Source organism: Ictidomys tridecemlineatus, chromosome 4, assembly GCF_052094955.1.
Source record: "Ictidomys tridecemlineatus isolate mIctTri1 chromosome 4, mIctTri1.hap1, whole genome shotgun sequence".
Classification (NCBI taxonomy): domain Eukaryota; kingdom Metazoa; phylum Chordata; class Mammalia; order Rodentia; family Sciuridae; genus Ictidomys; species Ictidomys tridecemlineatus.
Genome location: NC_135480.1, coordinates 10,223,056 through 10,249,081, shown reverse-complemented (window position 1 = coordinate 10,249,081; position 26,026 = coordinate 10,223,056). Strand labels below are relative to the sequence as shown.

At 42.5% G+C, this 26,026-nt stretch overlaps 1 protein-coding gene across 4 annotated transcripts; it reads right to left on the bottom strand.

The window, feature by feature from the left end:
* Nucleotides 1–931: 931 nt before the first annotated feature.
* Nucleotides 932–25,998, bottom strand: Stx5 (syntaxin 5). 4 transcript variants are annotated; one of them, XM_005331472.5, is made up of 11 exons: nt 25,848–25,996; nt 24,925–25,168; nt 22,921–22,991; nt 22,697–22,752; nt 22,437–22,507; nt 16,683–16,799; nt 16,550–16,606; nt 16,305–16,386; nt 15,740–15,843; nt 15,459–15,580; nt 932–1,681 (listed from the first exon to the last, which is right to left on the bottom strand). In XM_005331472.5, exons 2-11 carry the CDS (start codon nt 25,147–25,149, stop codon nt 1,522–1,524), a joined length of 1,065 nt encoding a protein of 354 aa, XP_005331529.1. In that variant the 5' UTR covers nt 25,150–25,168; nt 25,848–25,996; the 3' UTR covers nt 932–1,521. The 4 variants fall into 4 exon arrangements, with proteins under 4 accessions (XP_005331529.1, XP_077901961.1, XP_040140146.1 ...); XM_078045835.1 differs by having other exon boundaries at nt 24,925–25,016; nt 25,848–25,988; XM_040284212.2 differs by lacking the exon at nt 25,848–25,996 and adding an exon at nt 25,306–25,595.
* Between the last annotated feature and the right edge of the window lie 28 nt (nt 25,999–26,026).

Genomic DNA, 26,026 nt, shown 5'->3' with positions numbered 1-26,026 from the left:
TCCTGGCTCCTCAGTCGAAGCTACCCAGCAACCGCAGGCTTTGCGCTGGAACGGAACTGGCCGCTGCAGCCCGGAAATGAGAGGAGCTGGGAAGGAGGCCTCACGGAGAGTTTCCGAGGAATGGAGAGCGAGCTTCGGGGCGGGAGTGATGCCTCACTGATCTCTACTGGGAGATTCAGTCTTGGCAGCTGTGGATGCAAGCCTCGCTTTCCTCGCCCACCAATTTTGGCGAGCTTTCGTCCTCACAAACCGCCCCACCCACCACTAGCATTCCGGCTACACCCTCATCACGAGTCAACAGAGCAGACGGAAAGGTGGGCCACTTGCTGGAAAGAGAAATTTTAAATGCCAAGACAGATGGGCTCGACTCCCAAAAGCCCAGTACCTGCCCGAGTGTGGTGATTGTTCTCTATACCTTAAGCCTCCCTTGGAATGTGTGAAATGGGGCCCTTGGAGTGACCGGTAGTGGATTGTGGGTGAACAGGAAAGACAAAGCAGTGCAGTAACCTCCTCGGAAGGAGGATATTGCGGGCAGGTCTCCATTCTTCGTGAATGTCTTGGATTTGATGAGGAGGTTGGAGAGAACCTCAGCTGAAATTGAGGAGAAATTCTTCACTTCCCTTTTGCTTCTGGCAGTAGGCATAACTCCCTCTTATTCAGTTCAAGAAAGATTTGGGGGTCAACTAGTTGGAGGATGCAGATAAAACAGGTTCAAACAGTGCTTAAGTAGGCCACCAATCAGGGACCTACTCTGGGATCCAGCTTTTCCTTTCAAAAGGAAGTTTCCATGCTAATGAGGTGTTGGTTAATCCCCGCCTGGAAACAGATGTGTGTACAAAGCCCCAAAGCTGCCCAGAGTTGGCGGTAGGGCCCCTTCAGAGCAAGTGCCCAAGCCCTTCGACGCTCCCACCCAGAAATGACAACAGGCTAGTGAGGCTGACAGTCTTGCTGTAATTGAGAGGAAACGGGCTGTAGCGAATTTGGCAGATCGAGTCACCAGCAGCCAAAGTCAGGGGTTGTGCAGGCAGCTGAAGGGCTCAGGGCCCCCTGCCTCACATAATGAAGAGAGGAAGGAGGCCAAGTTCTAACCCAGATGGTAAGTTGGTCCCTGGGACAGTTTTGCTTCCTCTCCTCACTCTCAGGAAGGAAGGGAGGGGCATCATCTTCCCTTGCTGCCAATAGTTCCTTTGGGAGAGACTGGGGAGGGTTTATAAAAATCTCCTGGTGGAAAAAAACCTCCTTCACCAGCCCCCAGATGGTCTCTACTCCCTTCCAGCCACTTCACAGCAGAATCCAAATCCAGAACCACATGTGTTCCATGGGCCTGAGGGTAGTGAGGGGGAGTACGGGGTGGCCAGAGGCAAGGGGTGGGGGATCAGGGGCAGTGGCCATTCTTAGCAGTTCCAGGGAAACACAGGGCCTTTCTCCCAAGCACCCTGCATAGGCTCAGTGGCAGCACTGGCCACCTGCCCTTCTGGGAGGGTACCAAACCCTCATGGAGTGCCTCAGAGTGAAGAGGGTTCAGGCCAGGAAGACCACAAAGATGATGAAGAAGACAATGAGGATGAGGAAGATTTTGACCATAAGCCACCTGTTGGAGGTGACGGACTGGAAGTACTTGAGGATCTCTGAATGGGCAGCCTCAACATCCAGCTGGGCTCCTAGCACGTTCTCGTCGATCCTGGGAACAGGGCCGGGAGGGAAGGAAACAAAAGGACACCGGATTAAAGAGATGCTGTTGAAGTCTTATTTATTGACATGGAAAAGATGGTCACAATATGTAGAAATAAAAAATGTGTATGTTTGTTTATAGAAAAGGCTCGTGGGGCTGGGTCTGTGGCTCAGAGGTAGAGTGTCTGCCTGGCATGCATAAAGCCCTGGGTTCTATCCCAAGCACCACAAATATATAAATATACAACAGTGTCTCCTGCTTTGTGTAGGTACCTGTGAATAAATAAGCCAACAAAAATTTAAAAATAAAAAGTTGGTAAGGACTTTAACAAGTAGTAATATTTAAAAAAAAAAAAGTAAAAGAGAAAAGGCTCTTGTAGGGCAGTATTTCTTGGTTCTGATTTGAAGACCAGTTCTCCCACTTATTAGTTTACATCTCTAAATCATTTAACCTTTTTTTTTATTAAGAGTGAGAGAGAGGGAGAGAGAGAGAGAGAATTTTAATATTTATTTTTTTAGTATTTGGCGGACACAACATCTCTGTATGTGGTGCTGAGGATTGAACCTGGGCCGCAAGCATGCCAGGTGAGCACGCTACCGCTTGAGCCACATCCCCAGCCCTAAATCATTCAACCTTAAGTATCATTTTTCCTTATTTGCAAAATGAGAAATACAAATCCTTTCTCTCCTTAGACTTTATGCAATGAGTTGGTATGAAGTCCCCAACCCACATAAACCCCCAAAATATTAGATAAAATTTTTGCTAAAATTTTGCTGTATTTATTCATTTTTATCTAATAAACATGTACCTGGTTTTTGTTTTTTTATTTTCATAGTATTGGATATTGGAGCCAGGGGTGCTCTACCATTGAGCTACAACCCCAGCCCTTTTTATTTTGAGACAGGGTCTTGCTAAGTTGCTCGGGCTGGCCTCAAACTTATGATCCTCCTGCTTCAGCCTCTCAAGCTGATAGGATTATAGGCATGCACCACGATCCCCAGGGCATGTACAGTATTTGCAATAAAGGGAAAAAGTTCAGACCATTATACTCAGGATATCCTCATTCCGAGTCAGAGAGGAGGAAAAACTTAAATGGTATAGACAGGAAGTCAGAAGATAAGAAAAGCTGTAGACAGGAGAACATTCTCTCCTAAGAATAGAGAAGTCCTCAGAGGAACAATTTCTTGAGAAATTATTGAGCAAAGCAAAAACACTTGGCAGCTGACCTGCATATGCAACCCTAAAACCAAAATATAATTAGGTACCAAACAACAATGTTTCAATTTACAGTGGGTAGTATTTATCATAGTGGTCCTATAAGATTATATTGTCTAGTGACATCATAGCTATTTGATTTTGCCTAAGGACAAATTTTAAATAAAATATCCCCTATCATTCAATGGTGCATGACAGAAAAAAAACTCTGGCCTTTGCAAAGGAAGTCCCTGGGAACAAAGATTTTTGTAAGCTGAAAGTATGGATTGGGTGGGGTCTGGCAATCCAGTTGGAAAGTAAGAGGAATAGATGGCCAATGGCTCCAAGTCCAAGGTTTTGGGAAGACAGTCATAAGGACTGTGATTCCATTTTTATGTTGAAGAGGCTAACTATTTATTTTTAGTTCTTGGCGGACACAACATCTTTGTTGGTATGCGGTGCTGAGGATCGAACCCGGGCCGCACGCATGCCAGGCGAGCGAGCTACCGCTTGAGCCACATCCCCAGCCCCGACCATTGCAAATTCAAAGCCAGCTTCAGCAAAAAAGTGAGATGTGTTAAGTGAGACCCTATCTCTAAATAAAATGCAAAGCAGGGCTGAGGATGTGGCTAAGTGGTCAAGTGCCCCTGAGTTTAATCTCTGGTACCCTGCTCCCCCTAAAAAAAGAATAAGGGAATCATGTTAAGAGGACACAGAGGGCTGGGGATGTGGCTCAAGAGGTAGCGCGCTCGCCTGGCATGTGTGCAGCCCGGGTTCGATCCTCAGCACCACATACCAACAAAGATGTTGTGTCCACCAAGAACTAAAAAATAAATATTAAAAATTCTCTCTCTCTCTCTCCTCTCTCACTCTCTCTTTAAAAAAAAAAAAAAAAAAAAGAGGACACAGAAGCTGACCTAAAGCGGGGCTCCATAGGGTCAGATTTAGGAAACTTGATCATCATAAAAAAATAATGCCGAACTAGGAGCAGTGGTACAGGATTGTAATCCCAGGTACTCCGGAGGCTGAAGCAGGACAATCACAAGTTTGAGGTCAGCCTCAGAAGCTTAGCAAGGACCCTTTCTCAAAAACAAGAAGCTGGGGATATAGCTAACTGGTAGAGTACTTCTGAATTAAATTCCCAGTACCAGAAAGAAAAAAAAAATTATGCTAATGGATTAGAATATATTGAATAAAAACAAAAACAAAAAACCCCTAACAATTCCATAGTGGTAACTTAAAAAAAGAGAAAGCTGCTTTACAGAAGTCAAATAATAAGTGTAGAAGAAATGATAGAAAAATCACCATTTTACACAATCTAAAAAATGACAAGCAAGGATCACTGTGTGGTAGAAGCAAAACATTCACACCAATTCAAAGCATCACTCCACAGATACTTAAGTCTGATGGTCACCACTTTAAACATGTGACCAAACTGCATCACCAATAAAGTATTAACCCTCATCAGGTGAGTATCCACTAATGCAATCATCACATCAAAATTGGTCTTAATCTGATTATCTGGAAACACTGAACCAAAACCTTTTGTGATGTCACCAAAAAAAACACAAAAGGACATATAAAAATACAAAATAGACATAAGAATCAAACAGGTGTGAGTCTTGTCTGGGTTTTGATCTGAAGGAAAATAAACTAAAAACTTAAAAAAAAAATCCAGTTGGGGAAATCCAAATATGGACCAGGTATGAAGTGTTGTTACTTTTATTTGTTATGTTAATGGCATTGTAACTGTTCAGAACATCTTTACCTTTAGCAAGGGGCATGTTGAAGAATCTGGGGATGAACTTTCATAATGTTTGCCCTATTCTCAAAGGATTCATAGGGAGGGAAAGCAAATGAGAAAAAATTTTTACAACTGTACCTGAGGGAATAAAGGTCTTCATTAAACTATCCTCCCAACTTTTCTGCATTTGATATCTTTATTTACAAAAAAGAAAATGATCCAGTAACATTAGATCGGGTAATTATGTTGAAAAAGCCACCTATTTTTTAGTTTCTCAAAAATTAAAAAATTCTCAGGTCTTACAGAGATTATAAATTGAGGCTTGGGAATCTACTCATTGAACTTCATATTAAATTAGTGATTTCTCAGGGGCTGGGGATATAGCTCAGTTGGGAAAGTGCTTGCCTCACATGCACAAAGCCCTGAGTTCAATCCCTAGCACTACCAAAAAAAAAAAAAACCCAACCCCACAAATTAGTAGTTTCTAGTGCCTGGGGCTATGGCTGTGGTTCAGCAGTAGCGCACTTGCCTGGCATGTGTGAGGCACTGGGTTCGATTCTCAGCACCACATATTAATAAATAAGTAAAATAAAGATACTATTAACAATTTTTAAAAAATTAGGTTTCTCAAGAAAGTGCCTAAGCCCAATACAGTGGTGCCCGTCTGTAATTCCAGCTACTTCGGGAGGCTAAGGCAGGAGGATAAAAAGTTCAAGGTTAACCTAGGTAATGTAATGAGACCCTGTCTCAAAATAAAAAGTAAAAAACGTTTGGGGTTGTAGCTCAGTGGTAGAGCACCCCTGGGTTCAATTTCCAGTACCTTAAACAAAACAAATGATGTCCTTGAGGAGATCAGAGGAAAAGGGATCCAGTTTATAAGTCTAGGATTTAGCTGAAAGAGGAGCTGGTAACAGATGAGAAGGCAGGGTACTGAGTGGGGTGGAAGTTTCCTTGAAACTAGTTTAGTCTTTCCTGGTCCCTTGGATTTTTTTGGAGTGGGGGATGGGGGATGGGAGAGTGGGGCTGGTCCCAGGGATTGAACCCAGGGGCACTTAAGCACTGAGCCACATCCCCAGACCTTTTTTGAATTTTATTTAGAGAAATCTGGGGGGGGGGGGATATCTTTCTGAGTTGTTTAGAGCCTCTCTTAAGTTACTGAGGCTGGCTTTGAACTGTCACTTCTCCTGCCTCAGTCTCCCATGTTACTGGGATCACAGGCGTGTACTACCCATGCCCAGCTTGAATTTGATTTTTAAAAGCTATTATAGGGCTGGGGTTGTGGCTCAGAGGTAGAGCACTCACCTAGCACGTCCGAGGTCCTGGATTTGATTCCCAACACCACATTAAATAAATAAATAAACAAACAAACAAACAAATAAATAAATAAGGGTATTGTGTCCAACTACAACTAAAAAATATGTATCATTTTTTTAAGAGAGAGAATTTTTAATATTTATTTTTCAGTTTTCGGTGGACACAACATCTTTATTTTTTTATGTGGTGCTAAGGATTGAACCCAGCGCCCCACGCATGCCAGGCGAGCACGTTACCGCTTGAATCACATCCCCAGCCCTAAAAATTATATCTTTAAAAAAAAAAAAAAAAAAAAGCTACTATAGCGGCGTTCAGTAGTACACACCTGTAATACCAGGTACTTGGGAAGCTGACATAGGAGGGTCACAAGTTCAAAGGCAGCCTGAGCAACTTAGTGAGATCCTGTCTCAAAATAAAAAGCAGCTGGGCGAGTATCACATGTCTTCGGCTCAGGAAGCTGAGACAGGAAGATTGTAAGTTCAAAGTCAGCCTCAGCAACTCAGCAAAGTCAGGCACTAAGCAACTCAGAGAGACCCTGTGTCTAAATCAAATACAAAATAGGGCTGGGGATGTGGCTCAGTGGCTGAGTGTCCCTGAGTTAAATTCCCTGTACCAAAAAATAAAAAGAAAAAATTAAAAGAATAAGCAAAAAAGGCTGGAGATATAGTTCAGTGGTAGAGCTCTGCTGGGCTCAATCCCCAGTACGGCAAAAATTAATAAAAACCCTTAAAAAAAAAAAAAAAAGTTTGGGCAGAGCACTAGAGAAAGAACATACAGATATTCTGCCCACAGAGACTGGGTGGGGTCAGGATGCTCCATGACCTTCTGACCTGCTTTTCTGAACTTGGGTAGGATATGTCCCAGAGTAGTCACCTGGCTTCCTGGCTTGCCCAAGACCCTGGGGCTGCCAGATAAGGGCTGCCAGTCTGTCATACTACATCAGAATGTTAGGAACCCTCTGCCACCCATTCTGAATTTACTTAACCCCACTGGAGTTTGAGGTATGCTTTGTTTTGGCAATCAAGACAGCAGAATACATAAACATGTAGGGCCTTGTCACTGTAGGATGATAGCCATAATTTTTCACCCAAACTGGGATGCTTTTGAAAATATAATTACTCAAAAAAAAAAAAAAAAAGATTATTACTCTAGGACAGCAAGTGTTAACTGCTCTGCACATAGGGAGATGTATATTCAGCTACCAGTGGAGAGAAGGTTGAGGTATCCTTGATGATGGCTGCTCCAAGCCTGGTACCAGGAGGCATTTTCCAAAAGAGCATCTCCTTCCCCCTTGAGTCAGCTTTGTGAGAAGCATCTGTTCCCAGGGGCCCATGAGGGGAAAACAGGACCCAGCTACAGAGGCAAGGCCTTTGTTTTGCTAGCTTTCATGACCTCAGCAGCCCAAGCCCGGAGACAGCCAGAAAGTGTACTCTATCTTGCAACAGACTCAGGGAGCCACCAAGTTCCTGCAAACTGAGAGGCTCAGACACTAATCTCTCTCAGATCTCAGGATCTCTAAAAACTCTTTAATATACCCACTTTAGAAGTAAGCATGGGGATTGCATCGTCCCATGAGCATCTTGGTAGAGACAGTAACAGAGCTGGGGTGCAAAAGCTTCCAGAATTTTCCAGAACATTCTTCTGTAAAATTGTCTTGCTTCCCACCAATAATAAATATTTCTTTCAATGGTTTAAAAAAAAGATAAAAACAAAAACAGCTTGGGGACAAATGGAAAAATCTGAACACTGCCTGGATATTAAATAATATTAGGAAATTGTTAATTTTCATGGATGTGGTAACAGCCTATGGTTTTTGTCAAATTCATTCTCAGGAGAAGCTTGTTGAAGTATCTAGAGATAAAGTATCATGATACCTGCAGTCTCTCTGAAATGGTTCAGAAAAATAAAAGATAAGCAGCCAAATGTTAACAACTTTTGAATTTAGGTGCTAGATATATGTGTGTTTAATATGGTTATTTCAACTTTTTGGTGAATTTTAAATTTTTCATTAACAAAAAAGCAACTAATTCCTTATTTTTAATTAATTATGTATTTATTTTTTAAGAATTGCTAATGTCTTCATTAAAGAAACAATATGCTCAGGGCTGGGGGTATAGCTCAGTTGGTAGAGGGCTTGCCATGCATGTATAAGGCCCTGAGTTCAATCCCCAGCACCACAAAAAAGAAAAAGAAAAAAAAAGAAACAATATGCCAAATGAAGGTGCTAAAAAATAAATTAGACCCAGTGTGACACATTTCAATAGAGAACAATGAAATTAATTCAATGCTTGTCCCTTAGTATGCTACAGATTCTGTCAAACTGTGCTTTTGCTCTCTTTATAAATAAAACCTAAACTAACTATATGGAAGCATTTGAAATTTATTTATTTATTTATTCATTCATTCATTTATTTTTTTTTTCAGTTTTCGGTGGACAGAACATCTTTATTTTATGGGGAGCTGAGGATCGAACCCAGCGCCCCGCGCATGCCAGGGGAGCACATTACCGCTTGAGCCACATCCCCAGCCCAGAAGCATTTGAAATTAAAAAAAAAAAAAAAAATTAAAGCTCCCTTTCTCCCTACTTTCTTTCCACAAAAAGCAACTAATTCTTTTTCTTTTTCTTTTTGTGATGCTGGGGATTGAACCCAGGGCCTTGTGCATGCAAAGCAAGCACTCTACCAACTGAGCTATGTGCCCAGCTCAAAAAGGACCTACTTCTGATTCATTTCTCCCACAGACATTTGCTCCATTCCTTGCTCACTCTGAAGCAAAGCTCCTCGAAAGAACTGTCTTTTTTTCTAATTACTCTTTTGCTCTGTTCTTACTTTTTTTCTAATTGTTTTACCCCTTTATCAATCTAATCTATTTTGCTGAACTGGGGTTTGAACCCAGGGGCTCTATGTCCCAAAATTACATCCCCTGCCCTTTTTATTTGAGACAGGTTCTCCCTAAGTGTCTGAGGCTGGCCTTGAATTTGAGATTCTTCTGCCTCAGTATCCTGAGTGACCAGGATTATAGGATTACAGGTGTGTACCACCGCTCCTGGCCTCTTTCTCTTTTTTCATTTTGCCTCAGGGTAGACCAAGGAGAGTTTTACCAGTGAGTACACCTCTAGTCCTTTTTTAATTTTTTTTTTTTTTGGTACCAGGAATTGAACCCAGAGACACTTAACCACTGAGATACATCCCCAGAACTTTTTATTTTTTATTTTCAGACAGGGTCTCACTAAGTTGCTTAGGGCCTCATTAAATTGCTGAGGCTGACTTTGAATTTGTGATCACCCTGCCTCAGCCTCTTCTTCAGGTGTATGCCCCCACACCCAGCTCATTCAGGTTTTTCTTCCTATTCCTCCACTGAACCTGAATCAAAGTCATGAACATCTATATAGCTGAATCCAATGCCCTCTTCTTACTCTTCAAGGTTCTAATTCCAGTAATGGCTAGGTAGGTCCTACTGGCCAACGCATTCCACAAATAACAACTAGAAATATCATACAAAATGTAAAAATCAGCTACCCTAGTTCAGCCAAGTTAATTGCTTGCAAAAACAAAAGTCAACGTTCTTGGGAATCCGGATGTACCTCAGAGGTACAGCATTTACCTAACATGTGTGAGACCCTGGGTTCAATCCCCAGTACCACCAAAAAAAAAAAAGTCAACATTCTCTAGGGAAACAGAAATTCTATAATGTATCAATCATGACGTACAAAAAATTGGTAAACATACAGTGAAATAAGCAAGTGTGATCTGACCTATATTCAGAACAAGGTAAAGAGTATGACAAAACCTAGGATAACTCATACATTGGAAATTAGCAAACAAGGATCTTAAAAGTGGTTATTGTAACCTAGAGAAAAATGCTCGTAATGACTGAAACATAGTAAATTTCAGCATATAAACACAAACTATAGATGGCTGGGGTTCCACCTCAGTGATAAAGTGCTTGCACAAGAGGCCCTGGGTACAAATCCTAACATCACACACACACACACACACACACACACACACACACACACACACACAGAGGAAGAAAGAACCATATGGCAATTTAAAACTGAAAAATGGGCTGGGGACATAGCTCAGTTGGTACAGTGCTTGCCTCGCATGCACAAGGCCCTGGGTTTCATCCCCAGCACCACAAAAAACAAAAATAAACAAAAAAATCAACAACCCTGAAAAATATGATAGATGAAGTTAAAAATTCACAAGATAGGCTTAACAGCAGACTGAAGAGGACATTGGAAAGGAATAGACATATATATAATAGAACATGTATATACACATATGTATTCTCAGATAAATAGGAAGAGGTAGAAAAATGTAATGGCCAAATACTTCTAAAATTTGGTGAGAGACATAAATTCACAGATTTAAGAATCTCAGAAAACACTCCCCTAAAAAAAAAAAAAAGAATAAATACAAAAAAACCATGTCTACATATATCATAGTCAACTGCTAAAAACCAAAGATAAGAGAGTACCCACAAGTCCTGGAATCAACCTCAGCACCATTAAAAAAAAAAAAAAAAAAAAGCAAGTAAATACATTTTCAGATAAAAACAAACTGAAAGAATCTGTCACCAGCAGATTGTACTGCTGCAAAAGTGCTAAGGGAAGTGCTTCTTTCAAGTTAAAGGGAAGTCATGTCAAGGGTGACTTGGATATTTTTAGGAAAGAAGAAAGCACTGGAAACAGTAAAGAGAATAGCTTCCCCTCTTAGTTTCATTAAATACACTTACCTTTAAAATAAAAATTATAATAGTGTACTGTAAGATTTATATAAAATTATGTAGATGCAACAAATATGATAATACATAGCTTAAAGATTAGAGAAAAGATGGCAAAGTTCTTTCATTTTATACAAAGTAACTCTGAAAAGCTAATGATGCATACTACAATCTCTAAAGCAAGCATTTAAAAAAAAAGTCAATAACAAATAGCTATAATACCAACAGATAAATTTAAATGGAGTTGAAAACAAATTTTAATCAGTTCCTGTCTGAGGCAGGAAGATCCTGTACTAAGTTCAATATCCTGTACTAAGTTCAAGTTCAAGGCCAGCCTCAGCAACTTAGAGAGACCCAGTCTCAAAATAAAAAGTAAAAAAGGCTGGGAATGTGGCTCAGTGGTAAAGTGTCCCTGGGTTCAATTCCTAGTGCCAAAAAAAAAAAAAAAAAAAAAAAAGTTAATGAACTAAATAAAACACTGATTAAATTCTCAGCTTCCATCTTGCTGGCCTGTCAGCAACATTTATCCCAACTGACACTCTTTCCTTTACTCATTTTGTGGCCTCCTAGGACCATATTTATTTTATTCTTCCTTCCCAGCTGGTCTCATTTTTAGTGTTCTCCCAGAATTAAGACTTGAATTAAAATATGGCCCAGGAACTCAGGGCTTCATTTTTCCTCTTTATAATGTACTCCTTATTCAGTTTCAAAGTCCAATTCTGTGATTAAAAACCTATAATTTCAGCTACTTGGGAGGCTGAGGCAGAAGATTTGCAAGATCCAGGCCACTTAAGAAGACCTTGTCTCAAAATAAAAGTAACAAAGTACCCCTGGGTTCAATATCCTGTACTGAGGAGGAAAAAAAAAAAAAATCCAATTCTGCCCACATTTCTTTCCAGCTCTCCATATAGCAATCAGTCTGTTAAATATCTCCACTTCAATGTCTAACGTATTGTTGGAGGTGTTGAACTTAAGGAGCTTATTTTCTCCTTAACACTTACTCCACCCAAGGTAGCCAGCCCTATTTTAAGTGAAGGCACTTGCTCGCTCAAGTCCAAAGCCTGAATTATCATAAACTCCACCCTTCATTCTATTCTTTTTAATTTAAACTAGAGAGTTAACCCAGAAGCATTCTACCACTGAGCTATTTCCTCAATCCTTTGTTGTTGTTGTTTTTTTAATTTTTGAAACAGGGTTTCACTAAGTTGCCAAGAATGGCATCAAACTTGTGAGCCTTCTGCCTCAGCCTGCACAGCTACTGGGATTATAGGTGTGGGCCACCATATCCAGGTGCACTTCTTTAATACTCTTTATTTAGCTCAGATAACCTTAAACTTTATATATAAATAACTATTCACCACCACCCCCATTGCTATCATGATCTTCTGCCTAAATTACTGAAAAGGCCTCTGGAATAATCTCCCTGCTTCTGTACTGTCCTAGAGACCTACAATGTTACCAAAAAATTAATTCTTTTTTTTTTTTAAGTACTGGAGATTGAATCCAGGGGTGCTTAACCACCAAGCCACCCTAGCCCTTTTCAGTTTTTTATCTGAGACAGGATCTCACCAAGTTGCTTAGGGCCTAGCTAAATTGCCTTCAAACTTGTAATCCTCCTGCCTCAGTCTCCCAAACTGCTGGGATTACACAGGCACATATCACCATGCCCAGCTAATCCTTTTATGAGACTCAGCTAGGGGTGTAGCTCAGTGATACAGTGTTTGCCTAGCCTGTGTAAGGACCTAAGTCTGATCCCTAGAACTGGAGATACACGGATACACACACACACACACACACACACACACACACACACACACACACACAATCAAATCTTGTAACCTTTTTTTGTATGAGGTACTTAACCACTGAGCAATATCCTCAGCCCCTTTTATTTTTTACTTTGAGACAGAGTCTCACCAAGTTGCTTAGGGTGTCTCCCTAAACTGCTGAAACTGGTCTTGAACTTGCAATCTTCCTGTTTTAGCCTCCTGATTTGCTGGTGTATGCCACCATACCTGGCAGTAATAATGTTATTGTTAGATTTTAGGCGTTTCCCAAATGCTCATGTGTAAGGCAAAGCAAGAAGGCTTACCGGTGAAATGATTAGGTTATGAGAGCCTTAACCTAATCAGTGCATCAATACACTGATAGGGATTAACTGTCTGGTAACTATAGGGCAGGTAAGGGTGTAGCTAGAGCTGGGTCATTGGGGGCATGCCTTTGGTTTTGTACTTTATTTGTGGTGAGTGAATCTCTGTCTCTCTGCATCTCTTTTTGCTTCCTGGTGCCATATTCCCAACTGCTTTCCTCTATCACACACTTCTGCCATGATATTCTGCTTTACTTCAGGTCCTGAGGAACAGAGTAGGTCTATGGAACCATAAGACCCAAATAAACTTTTCCTCCTCTAAAATTGTTTGTGTCAGGTCTTTTGGTTGAACCAATGAAAAATGTGACTAAAACAGAAATTTGCACCAGGAATGGGTTTGCTGCTGTAAGTATCCGAACCATGTGATTCAGAAGCTTTTTGGAATTTGTATGAGGAAAATTTGGAGAGTCTAGCAATGAAAAGCTCTAGAATGTTGTAAGTGGAATTACCCATTAAGGGAGCTCAGAAAACCAGAATGCCAATAGGATTGCAGACAGTTATGACTGGGCTCATGAGATCTGAGGAAAAGGAGAATTCTATTGGAAATTGACTAGAGGCCATTCATGTGCTGTTTACCTTTTGCCCATGTCCTGAGACTTTCTGTGACACTGAATTTAATGGTGATGGACTAAATAATCTGTCAGAAGGAATTTTTAGGCAGCACAGCATTCAGTTGGTGGTATGGGCATTGTTGGCAGCAGTTTATTGTGATAATTAGGAATAGAAAGCAAAAATGCATGGAGATGTGAGAAGGAAACCAAAGCTGCAGTGGAGACCCTTGAGATTAAGAAATGCCAGTACCATGGAATGTCTGCCTAAGAAAGCTGAGAAAGAGGCCACGTAAGCTGCCACCACCAAAGCCACAGGCACAGAGCTATACAAACCCTTTGCAGAGAATATCAAGATGCTATGTGTCCCAGAAACAGGACACAGAACTATAGGATTTATTTGCCCACCCGAATTTTGGTCTGCTTTGGCCCGATCCCTCCTTTGTATGTCCCTATTTCTCCTTTTCTCCCTTTTGGAATGGAAATGTTTACTCTGTGCCTTCATATTGGATATATATAACTTACTTCTGATTTTGTTGTTGTTGTTGTTCCTAGAATTGAACCTAGAGGTGCTTTACCATTGAGCCACATCCAAGCCCCCCCCCCCTTTTTTTTTTACTTTGAGACAGGGCCCTGCTAAGTTGCTGAGGCTGGTCTCAAACTTGTGATCTTCTTGCCAGAGCCTCTCTGGGATTATAGGCCTGTGCCACCACACAAAACTTGGCTTTTGATTTTTATGGGGACCACACTGAGAGTTTGCCTTGAGTCTCAGAGGAGACTTTGGACTTGTACTTTTAGGAAATCCTGGAACTTTTGAGACCATGGGACTCTTGAAAATGGACTAAATGCATTATACATGTGAGGCAGGCATGAGCTTTTGGGAGCCAAGGGTGGAATGTTATGGTTAGATTTTTAGGTGTTCCTCAAAAGTTCATGTATAAGAAAATGCAAAGTTTACAGGTGAAATGATTCAGTTATGAGAACATTAACTTAATCAGTGCATGAATCCACTGACAGGGATTAACTGGGTGGTAACTGTAGATCAGGCAGGTATGACTAGAGGAGGTGAATCATTGGGGGCAGGGTGCCTTTGGGGAATATATTTTGTCTGTGGTGAGGGAATCTCTGTCACTCTATCTCTGGTTCCTGGTGTCATGTTCTCAGCTTCTTTCCTTCACCATACACTTCAGACCTGATATTCTCCTTCACCTCAAGCCCTGAGGAACAGAGTAGGTCTTTGGAATAAGACCTCTGAAACCATTAGACCCAAATAAATTTTTCCTCCTCTAAAATTGTTTTAGTTAAAAAGTTAACTAAAACAAATATCCTATCTTCTTCCGAGTGGCCTTCCCTGCCACTCAATCTATGATGTACCCAGTCAGTGGTCTTCTTTTTTATTGTATTTTACTTATTTCTTTTTTGTGGTAGGGTCTCACTATGTTACCTAGCCTACTCTCAAACTCTTGGGCTCAGGGATCTTCCTTTTGCCTCAATCTCCAGAGTAGCTGGGATTATCAGTGAGCACCACCACACCCAGCTCTCAATCACTTTTCTATCTTTCTTTCTTTTTCTTTTTAATTTTGAGACACTAAGCTATTTAGGGCCACACCAGATTGTTGAGGCTGGATTTGAACTCAAGATCCTCCTGCTTGAGTTCAAATCCTCCTGCTTCTGCCTCCCAAACCACTGAGATTACAGGCATGCAATGAGATTACAGCTCTCAAGTCACTTTTCATAAGATATCATCCCACTTAAGTCTCTGTATAGGCCTTATTACTATAGTACCTGAAATTTGCTTGCTTTTAAGTTTTTTAGCAGCTATCCATACCCACTCTATCAAATTCCATATAGACACTACAGAGAGAGCTTCATGCTATAGAGTCTTCACTATACAGGGATTCCTCACTGTAGACCTAGCACCTAGACTAGTACCTGACATGGAACAGGTGCTCAACGAATACTTAATGAGTGAGCAGAAGCAGGTGACCTGGGCCTTATGTGCTGGCAGACTCCACTCTGCTCTTCCAAAGGACATCAAACTGGGTACTTTAAGATGCCAATCCACAGGAAAAAGAAGGCTCCTCTATGTGGGATAAGCCAGTGCCTCACCTCTGAATGGTTTCCTCCTGTTCCTTAACCATGTGTGCCAACTGCTGAAAGATGGAGCCCAGCTCAACAATTGTAGACTCTATGTTCTGCATGGTATCTGCCCGACTCTGGATATAGGAATCCTTTAGGGGAGGAAGAGAGCAAATTAGCAGTATGAGCTTCTTCAAGGGAAGAGTCTTTAGGACTTTCCCAGCTTGCCATTCCACCCATGGCACGCTCCACTGTCTTGGGACCCACAGAGAACAGAAGAGCTCATCCTCTTCAATTTAGAGCATGAGTACCTGCTCATCAATGAGCTGTAGTTGCTGGCTGGTCCGGGAGTCCATCATGTCAATGGCTACATCCCTGGAGGCCCGAGACTCTGCCCCCAAAACCACAGGACCCCCTGCAGAAGAAAGAGGACATGGCACATCTTAATAGTTAAAGGCAGGTTCAAAGCCCACATGCTCTGGATTTGAATCCCAGCTCTGGCACTTACTAGCCTTGTGACCCTGGACAGATCATTTAACCTCTCTGAGCCTCAGTTTCCTCACCTGTAAAATGGGGATAATAATAGTTGCTTTTTCAAAGGGTGGTTGTGACAATTAAATGAGAGAATTCGAATAAGTGCACAAAACATTTAGACACTCTAATTCAATCTCAAAATGATTGAATTCACCCCCAACAGAGAGAATGTGGAAGACTAATTGTGGATAATGAATTCCCATAATCAGGTCTGACATCTGAGAAATGCCTACCAAACTCCTGACCCCTCCATTCTCCTATCCAATACCTGTCTCTAGATGCCATGACAGCCACAGTAACCAAGAGTAACCACCAGGGCTTCCCATATTGCCTGTGACTTACCCAGGTGGTTGGGGGCAAGGGGCAGGGCTGACACAGGCGCCCGGGAGAACTGTTCCCGCCGGCTCCTCTGCTGCTTCAGATTCTGGGGTTAGGGAAAAAATGCAAAGGTCCTGATGCCTCTGTAAGTGAGTATATTAAAGAGATCCCTCTTCTTAGCCCCATGACCCTGTGGAACTTGTCCCTTTTTCATTTTCTCTTGGGCCCTTACTCCCACATTTCTATCCCTTTTTTCAGATTCCTCTCACCTCTGTCCTCACTTCTAAAACTGATTTGAAGTCATTGGACATGGAAGCCAGTTTTGACTAGAAGAAAAGGAGAAAGAATCAAGCAAAGAAAATCCAGTTTTCTCACTCCCTCCCACCATCCCCAAGGTCCCACCTGCAAGGAGACCACAATGGTGTTGGAATGGGTCTGCAGGTGCCGGCCACTCTGGCTGCCCTTGGCCTTCACAAAATCCTGAAGCTGAGCGATTTGTTTGTTGAGGCTATTGATGTCCTGGTAAAAGAGCCCATAGAAAAACCGAGTATTAACCAAGGAGTCCTCAGCCAGCGTCTCTATCCATGGCCATCTCTAGCAGGGAAGGCAGGATGAAAGTTACTAGCAGGAGTGAGTGTCCCAGACAGTCAGATCAGAAGGGCTTGCTAGAATTTTCCAAGCTCTTGTGTTTGCTCTGTCTCAGTACCTGCAGAGAAGAGCCAAAAAAAGGCAAAGTAGGGCCTCATCCAATTATGGGTGACTGATTCTCATTTACCCCTCCACTTATGTCCTGCTCCACCCTATGAGGCTACAAAACCATTTCACAGGACAAATCTTGGACCCAGAGCATGCTGTCCAACAAAGCACCTGTACAATATTCAGGAAAAGGGAGGACTTGAAGGAACTAAAGTTTTCCAGAGCAATCAACAAAATGATTTTTACACAAATAATTTGTAATATTACATCAAGAGTAAAACTGTGAATTGTCCAAGGTCACACAGAGTGAATTAGTAGCAGAGCCATGCTTTCTACACCAGTGTGTCAACTGCTCCCCAAACCAGCCTGCCAAGGGACAAGTGAGACAAAGAAAACGGAGGTGGCAGCCAGCAAGTGACCAAGAAAGCTTGTCCCAATATAGCCATAGCCAGGGTGAGAAAAGAAAAGAGGCAGCCTAGGGATGTAGAAGCTCAGTGGTAGAGTACTTCCTGAGCATGTGCTAGCATCTGGGTTCCATCCCCATAAGGAAATGGTGGGGAGAGGAGGTGTCAAGAATAAATAGTGAATATAAGAAATAGGCCAGAGTACCAGGCATGGTGGCTGAGGCAGGAGGATCGTGAATTCAAAGCCAGCCTCAACAACTTAGTGAGACCCTACCTCAAAAATTTCTTAAAAAATGGGCATGGGGATGTGGCTCAAGCGGTAGCGTGCTCGCCTGGCATGCATGTGGCCCGGGTTCCATCCTCAGCACCACATATAAACAAAGATGTTGTGTCCGCCGAAAACTAAATAATAAATATTAAAAAAAAAATGAAAAAAAGGGTTGGGGATGTCGTTCAGTAGTAAAGCATCCTTGGGTCCAATCTCTGGAACCAAAATAAATGAATCAATAAATAGACTAGAGCTAGACACAGTAGCACAGGACTAGAAAGAAAAGTTCTGAAGTTTTCTCTTGGATATTGTAGAAGGTCTTAGATGCAACACCAGAATCCATGTAACAAGTTTAGATAAGAAAGAAAGAGGGCTGGGGATATAGCTCAGTGGTTCAATGTTTGCCTTAGGTTCGATGATACTCAGTCAGTACTGCCAAAAAAAAAAAGAGAGAGAGCAAGAGAACAGAGTGATGGGATGCACAGCTACTTAGGAGGGTTGCAAATTTTCTCCCTGACAAAATCTCCCCTAGGGTTCTGGCTTTAAAAAGGCACCACTGCCCACAACGGCACCCAAGTGAGAAGCGCCTAATCACATATTCACATTTCCTTAGCCCAGCTATTTGCTACCATACAAATGTAATCTACTGAGTGCTTACTGTGTACTTAGTACTCTATTAAACATTATGACTGAGCTGGAGATGTAGCTAGCTCAGTGAGAGAGTGCTTAGCCATGTGTGAGGCCCTGGGTTTGATGTTTAGCGCTAAATGACACTGAAACAAAACTCCATAATTGCTTTGTATTTGTTTACAGTGTGCCATGGAACCTGCTGAGAATGTTACAATTTTATCTCTGTCCTTAAATTTAACAAAGAAAATTCTTTTACTTAACAGGTGTTTTTTTTTTTTCCTCTAAAGAGAGTGAGAGAGAGAGGGCGACAGAGAGAGAGAGAATTTTAATATTTATTTATTTTTTCTTAGTTCTCGGCGGACACAACATCTTCGTTTGTATGTGGTGCTGAGGATTGAACCCAGGCTGCACGCATGCTAGGCGAGCGCTCTACCGCTTGAGCCACATCCCCAGACCCAACTTAACAGGTTTTAATTTACCCTCAAAAGCTATTCTTGGGGAGGGGGGGGAAGCTATTCTTGGGCTGGGATTGTGGCTCAGTGGTAGAGTGCTTGCCTAACGTGTGAGGCACTGGGTCTGATTCTCAGCACCACATATAAATAAATAAAAGTCCATCAACAACTAAAAAATATTAAAAAAAAAAAAAAAAAAAAGTTATTCTTGGCAGGGCACGGGGGCGCATGACTATAATCCCAGCAGCTCGGGAGGCTAAGGCAGGGGAATGATGAGTTCAAAGCTAACCTCAGCAAAAACCCAGGCTCTCAGCATCTCAGCACTCAGTCTCTAAATAAAGTACAAAACAGAGCTGGGAATATGGCTCTAGCGCCCCTGAGTTCAATCCCCAGTACCAAAAAAAAAAAAAAAAGAAAGGAAAAAAGAAAACAGCCATTCTCTCCTTTCTTTTTCATTTTTGGTAAATGGCACCACTATTCACCAGATGCTTGGACCAAAAACCTAAAAGCTATTCTTTTTTTTTTTTTTTTAAAGAAAGAGAGAGAGAGAAGAGAAGAGAAGAGAAGAGGAGAAAGAATATCTTTTTTTTTTAATAGATGGACACAACACAATGCCTTTATTTTCATGTGGTGCTGAGAATCAAACCCGGGTCCCGCCAGTGCTAGGCGAGCTCTCTATTGCTGAGCCACAATCCCTGCCCCAAAAGCTATTCTTAATTCATCTCTTCCTTTAAATCTATAAGGAGCCTATTAGGAACTCACAAAGAACCCAAACAATGCCAAGCATAGTGGTACATGCCTATAATCCCAGCAACTTGGAAAGCTAAGGTATGAGAATCGCAAGTCCAAGACCAGCCTCAGCACCTTAGTAAGACACTTTCTCAAAATAAAAATAAATGAATAAATCTATGGAGCTGGGGGTGTGGCTCAGTGGTAGAGCACTCGCCCGGTATGTGTGAGGCACTGGGTTCGATCCTCGGCACTACATATAAATAAAGATATTGTGTCCACCTAAAACTAAAAAATCTTAAAAATAAATAAATAAAAATAAATGTATGGTTCCAATATTCACTCTGAATCTGTCCACATTTCTACTTCTTTACTGCAGCCACCCTAGTCTAAACTATGTTCCTTTCCTTTCTAAAAAAATCTCCAAGAGTCTCCTAAGTGACAATCCTTTTTCTAGTTTACCTTCCTGAAAAACAATCCCTATACAGTGTCCACTCATCTTCTTCTTTTTTTTTAATTTTAATATTTTATTTTTTAGTTTTCGGCGGACACAACATCTTTGTTTGTATGTGGTGCTGAGGATCAAACCCAGGCCGCATGCATGCCAGGCAAGCGCGCTACCGCTTGAGCCACATCTCCAGCCCCTGGCCACTCATCTTCTAAACTAAAACTCAAGGGTTGGTGGTATAGCACAGTGCTAAGGCATTTGTCTGCAATTCCTAGTACCAAAAAAACAAACAAAACCAAAAATACCAATCTCCCAGGAGCTTACCACTAAATTTAGAATACAACCCATCTCCTTAGTTGGCTTGTACAGGCTCTCTGGTCTAGCCCCTGCCACCATCTAGTCTCCTCACCTGCTGGGCTGTAGCCACACTCTGGACCTTTTCCCTTTGTGCCTCAAGGTTACCCACACTTTGGATCTTTTCCCTTTGCTGTTCCCACTTTATAAACTACATTCCCACTTTCTGGAATATGTTCCCACCAGATCTTTGGATGAACTTTCCTTCATATTTGGGTCTAAATGTCCCTTCTTCAGCCAGACTAGCCTATAGGAATCCCCCTAGGTACAGTAGTCATAGCCCTGAAAGTCACTCAACTATGTTAGTAATTAAAGGAAACAAATGAACCTTTTCTATTTTTTTTTTTAAAGAGAGAGTGAGAGAGGGAGAAGGAGAGAGAGAGAGAGAATTTTAATATTTACTTTTTAGTTATCGGTGGACACAACATCTTTGTTTATATGTGGTGCTGAGGATCGAACCCGGGCCGCACACATGCCAGGCGAGCGCGCTACTGCTTGAGCCACATCCCCAGCCCACAAATGAACCTTAAAGAGGACTGTGAGGTAGGCATCATCATCATCTCCTCCTTACTGATAAGGGAACTAAAGCTCAGAGAAGTTAGGAGGTACCCAAGTCACAATCTAAACTGTAGACTTATTTGAATTCAAGCCCTTCTAAACCTAGTAGGCTGCTTCTTAAATGCATAAACAATAAAACCCCAATAGTTAGAGGAACTCTCTTTTTTCCACCAGCATGGTATCTCTTGAATAGGTATGCCCTTTGGCCTCTGTCATCATCATCATCATCTTTATTCAGGACAATCAAAGCAGCCTCCTTCCTAGTCTCGGCCCTGTCCATGTTCCAAGTCAGACTCCACTTGTAGCCCACAGCATTCAAGATGATTCCACAGCCCTTAGCATAGCACACATTATTCTTCATAAGGAGTCACCAAACTATCTTTCCAGTCTCCTGCGAATCACTTATTCAATCAGTGCCTACTAGATGCTAGACACTTATAAGCCCTTGGGGTACATCTGTGAACAAGGAAAAAAAAAAAAAACCTGGTATTGCAGTGTTCATGTATCTTTTCTCTCTTTTTATTGAGAGGTGGAATGTGGGAAAGGAGAAAGGAGGAAGGAATAAACAATAAATAAAAATAAGATAATTAGAGAGAATGTTAGAAAGTTCAAATATTATGAAAAAAGAAATAGAGCAGAGTAAGGAGGATAGGAGTTTGGGCTGATGGAGCATTAAACACCACGATTGCCAAGTGTGGTAGCACATGCCTATAATCCCAGCAACTCAGGAGACTGAGGCAGGAGGATCAAAAGTTCAAAGCCAGTCTCAGCAACTTAGCACGACCCTGTCTCAAAATTGAAAAAAAAAAAGGGAGATGGGGTGGGACGGGGATGTAGCTCAGTGGTTAAGCACCCCTGGGTTCAATTCCAAAACCAAAGGGGGAGGGGGGACAAACACTATGATTGGGATAGGCCTCCCTGAGCAGGTGATATCTGAGACTTGTTTTTTTTTTTTCTTTTTACAGTATTGGGAATGGAAGCCCAAGTCTCACACATGCCAGGCAAGCTCTCTACCTCTGAGCTATATCTCCAGCCCAGACTTTTCCTTTTATTAGCCACACCTCTGCATAGCTTCATCTTCCTGGAATGTCCTCCTATTACCTTTACACCACCCTTGAATTCAGCTCAGATTTCACCCTCTAGTCTATCAATCTTTCCCAGTACCCCCTACTGTGTCAATCATCTTTTTGTAAGATCTTTTCTTTATCATTCATTCCTACTCACTGTAAGTATAGATCATGGAGCTGGATCACTCTTTTGTGTAGTAAGTCCTTGAAAGTAAGAACTTTGCCTCATGTCTGTGTCACCAGAGCCTAGTATAGTGCTTGGTAGATAATCAGTAAGCATTTACTGACTAAATGGGAGAACAGATGTTTAGGGCTGGCTCTAGAAACTTGCTCTGGGCCTCTATGTCAATGGAAAATGATGAAAGTGATCTAATTAGAATGCTGGCTCAGGCTGGGGATGTGGCTCAAGCAGTAGCGCGCTCGCCCAGATTCGATCCTCCAGCACCACATACAAACAAAGATGTTGTGTCCACCAATAACTAATAAATAAATAAATATTTAAAAAAAAAAAAAAAAAGAATGCTGGCTCTCCTGATAACTAGCAGCTCACCTGTTTGATGATATATGTTAGCTCTTCAATTTCCACTGCTTTATCATCAAAAAGGGACTTGCGCTTTGCCACTGCAGAGACAACAGGAAATTACAACAGATGAGTTAAAAGGCTGGAGATTAGCTTACTGGCAGAGCACATGCAAGACACTGGGTTCAATCCCTAGCACCACAAAGCACACAAACACAGAAAAAGACAAAGCTCAGGGTGCACCCACTCTGGTTCACTGCCCCACCTCTGAAAGATCCCAAAACACTTACAGATTGTCAGCTTCTCCAGCTTGGCAAATGTGTTGCTGAGGTCTTTCCCAATGCGCCTGCAAACAATCACTAGTGAGAACACCGTGGAAAAGGCAGGAAATAGGCTATTTCCACATTAGTTCTAACAAAACCAATCCCAGCCCTCATGGCCAAGTGACCAGTCTGCATGCTTACTTCTTCCTTGGACATGATATCACCCCACCACAAATCTTATCTCAACTCACTTGGCCATGAGGGTAAATTCACTGCGTTGTCGGGCAGCACGCAGAGCCGGCTTATTTGTTTGGATTCCATTCTGAAAAGCAATGCCAAGAGGTGACAACTTAGCTCCCCACTACATATTTGCAGCTTTCACTGTTCACATGTCCAATAAACTCTTTCTAGTACTAGAGGTATCTACCATCAGATAATTCATATTTATCAGTGGTATTTTAGCCGAAAAGAAGACAAGCAGACCTGGGTTCAAATGCTGACTTCACCACTTAGGAACTGAAAGATTTATGGTAAGTTACTTATTTTGAATCTCTATTTCCTCTTCTACAAAATGAAGACAACCTAACTACCTCTTATTACTATTAAGATTAGTTAACATAAGGGCCATAAAGTACTATAGCCAACTATTTAATACATTGTAAACATTAAAAAAATTTGGGAGAGGGCTGGGGATGTGGCTCAAGTGGTAGCGCGCTCGCCTGGCATGCTTGTGGCCCAGGTTCGATCCTCAGTACCACATACAAACAGTTGTGTCTGCCGAAAACTAAAAAAAATAAAAAATATAGGGGCTGTGGTTGTGGCTCAGGGGTAGAGCGCTTGCTTAGCACATACAAGGCACTGAGTTCAGTCCTCAGCACCAATTAAAAATAAATAAATAAATAAAGGTATTGTTTAAAAAAATATATAAAAAAAATAAAAATATAAATATAAAAAAAATTTGGGAGAGAGTAAGAAAGCTAAAAGCTATGAATGAAAGTCAACATGAAACACTGTCAAAGACCCATTCAGTTAATTGGGTCAGTAAATGGAAAGGGAACAGAAACTACTAGCAAAATAGTGACAGCAACATTTTATGAGTCACCAAGTGCTCATGCTGCACCTGATACTTCAGATATTAAAATCAGTTTGTTATTGGGAAAAAAATTGGCTAGTACAGCCACTCTAACCTTGGAATCAGGGAATCAATGAGGAAACTAGAAAGTTCCTAGAGATCACAAAATTCTTGGAGAACAATTGTTAACAAAAGCTGAAATTTAAAAGTATTTTAAAATACAGTTATACTCAGTCTGGGCACAGTGGGTTATGCCTGTAATCCCAGCAACTCAGGAAGCTGAGGCAAGAGGATCACAATTTCCAGGCCAGCCTCAGCAACTTAGTGAGGTCGTAAGTAACTCAAAATAAAAAACAAAAAGGGCTAGGGATGTAGCTCTTTGGTAAAGCACCTGTGGATTCAATCCCCAGTACCAAAAATTTTAACAAGTTACTCAGGACTCACTTGGATTCACAAAGTCTTTACTGAAACAAAACTCTAGCTGGACAAGGTAGCACATGCCTGTATTCCCAATTACTATAATCCTGGCTACTCCAGAAGCTGAGGCAGGAGGATCATGAGTTCAAGGGCAGCCCCAGAAACTTAGAGACCCTGTCTCAAAATAAAATTCAAAAAGGGGGAGGGATGTAACTGAATAGCAGAGTGTGTTCCTGGCATGTACAAGGCCCTGGGTTCAATCACCAGTAACACCAACAAACCAAAACAAAACCCTCCAAAGTGATTTTGGTAAAAAATTACTGATCTAAAAGAGTTCTTTCCTTTCCCTGACCCTCTACTATACACATAGAAAAACTGAGGCCCAACTGGATTAACTAGGTTCCCATGGTGGCAGAGCAAACTTGTGTAGTACACTAGAATTAGAATCCAAGGTGCATGTGTCTCAACTGAAAGCTCTTTCTAGAACTTGTTCATTATTCAAATACCTTAGTCACCTTTATCCGAGGTATTCCTTCTAGAATAACAATCCTACTCTCTAGGGAATTCCTTACCAATTAAAAAAAAAAAAAAGGTCTGGGTCCTTGCCTTTCATTAACAAGTCCACTTTTTGTGGCTTAGTAGGTCCTATGGACCCTATCCAACCTGTCAGCATCAGGCTTCCCCAAAAATTATTTCACTTAAAAGTGCTGGAATATACCCCCAACCAGGTTTAGTAGGGCTCATTCTTGCCTTTCCCACTCCTTACCTGACGGCTCTGCAGTGACTTGCAGGCAGACAGGAACTCCTGTGTCCGATCCCGGCAGGACATGGTGTCGGGAAGGGGAGGGACCAGGACCACTGGAGGGGGCAGAGGGGCGATGTCGCTGCTGCTACTGCCAGCAGTTGCAGGGGACAGGACCTGTGTCTTTGAGAGACCCAGGTAGACACCCTGATCCGTGTTCTTAGACCCGTAGCGTTTCCGCGGGATCATTGAGTCGCATAACCTCGGACTGTCGTGAAGGGGAGAGTGTCATTCCCCAGGAAGCCTCCTTCCCCACAAATCCCCCCTCAACTAACAAATTCTCTGGCCCTTCCTGCATTTGGCAGTCTTTCGCGCTCAAGGCCACCCGCGGATCCTGGGACCTGCCTGCTGTGGGAAAGGGCCCGTTTCCTCCTGGCCCAAGGCGAACCCTCTCAGACTCTTCTACCAACTTGGCTCAAGCGGCCAGAGCGCGGGCCGAGGTCCTGAAGCCGAGGGAAAGCCAGAGCCCGGTCCCGTGGCACCAAGGCCCCAGCCTGGCAGGTGGAACTGTCCCAGGAGCTAACGGGGCCCTCTCCTATCCGCGATTTCCTTCAACCCCTAAGGGGAAACCGCGATGGACCCCCGAGAGCGGACACACTTTGGTGGGCGGAGGGGGAAACCTCTAGGTGTTTATTTGAAACAGGAAGTCCCACCCCCTCCAAAGTTCCGCCTTCTGGAAGACTGCAACCCCTGATTAGCTAATGCCGACGTCGTTCTCCACAGGGCTTTCCTGGTTGGACGGCGAGGTATTCGCTCACCAGGAGCCCGGCCGGCAGGACTTGCCCGCTCGCCCCCGGTTCCCTTCCCCCTCTGCCCGTCGCCGCCCCCGTGAAGCCACTGCCCCGGAGCTGACACGGCGGCCAAGCCCCTCTTAGAGCGGGTCCTACCTCCTTCCTACCGCCTGCCGCCGCCGTCGCCACTGCCACAACCTCTTCGGCCGTCACCGCCTCCTCCCGGGGCGCTGGAGCCGCCGAAACCCGACCAAAGACTAGGAGCCGCCACGTCACCTACACGTAACCCCACCCCCGTGACGAAGGGCTACGCCACGCCTTTCCCAGCCCGGCGA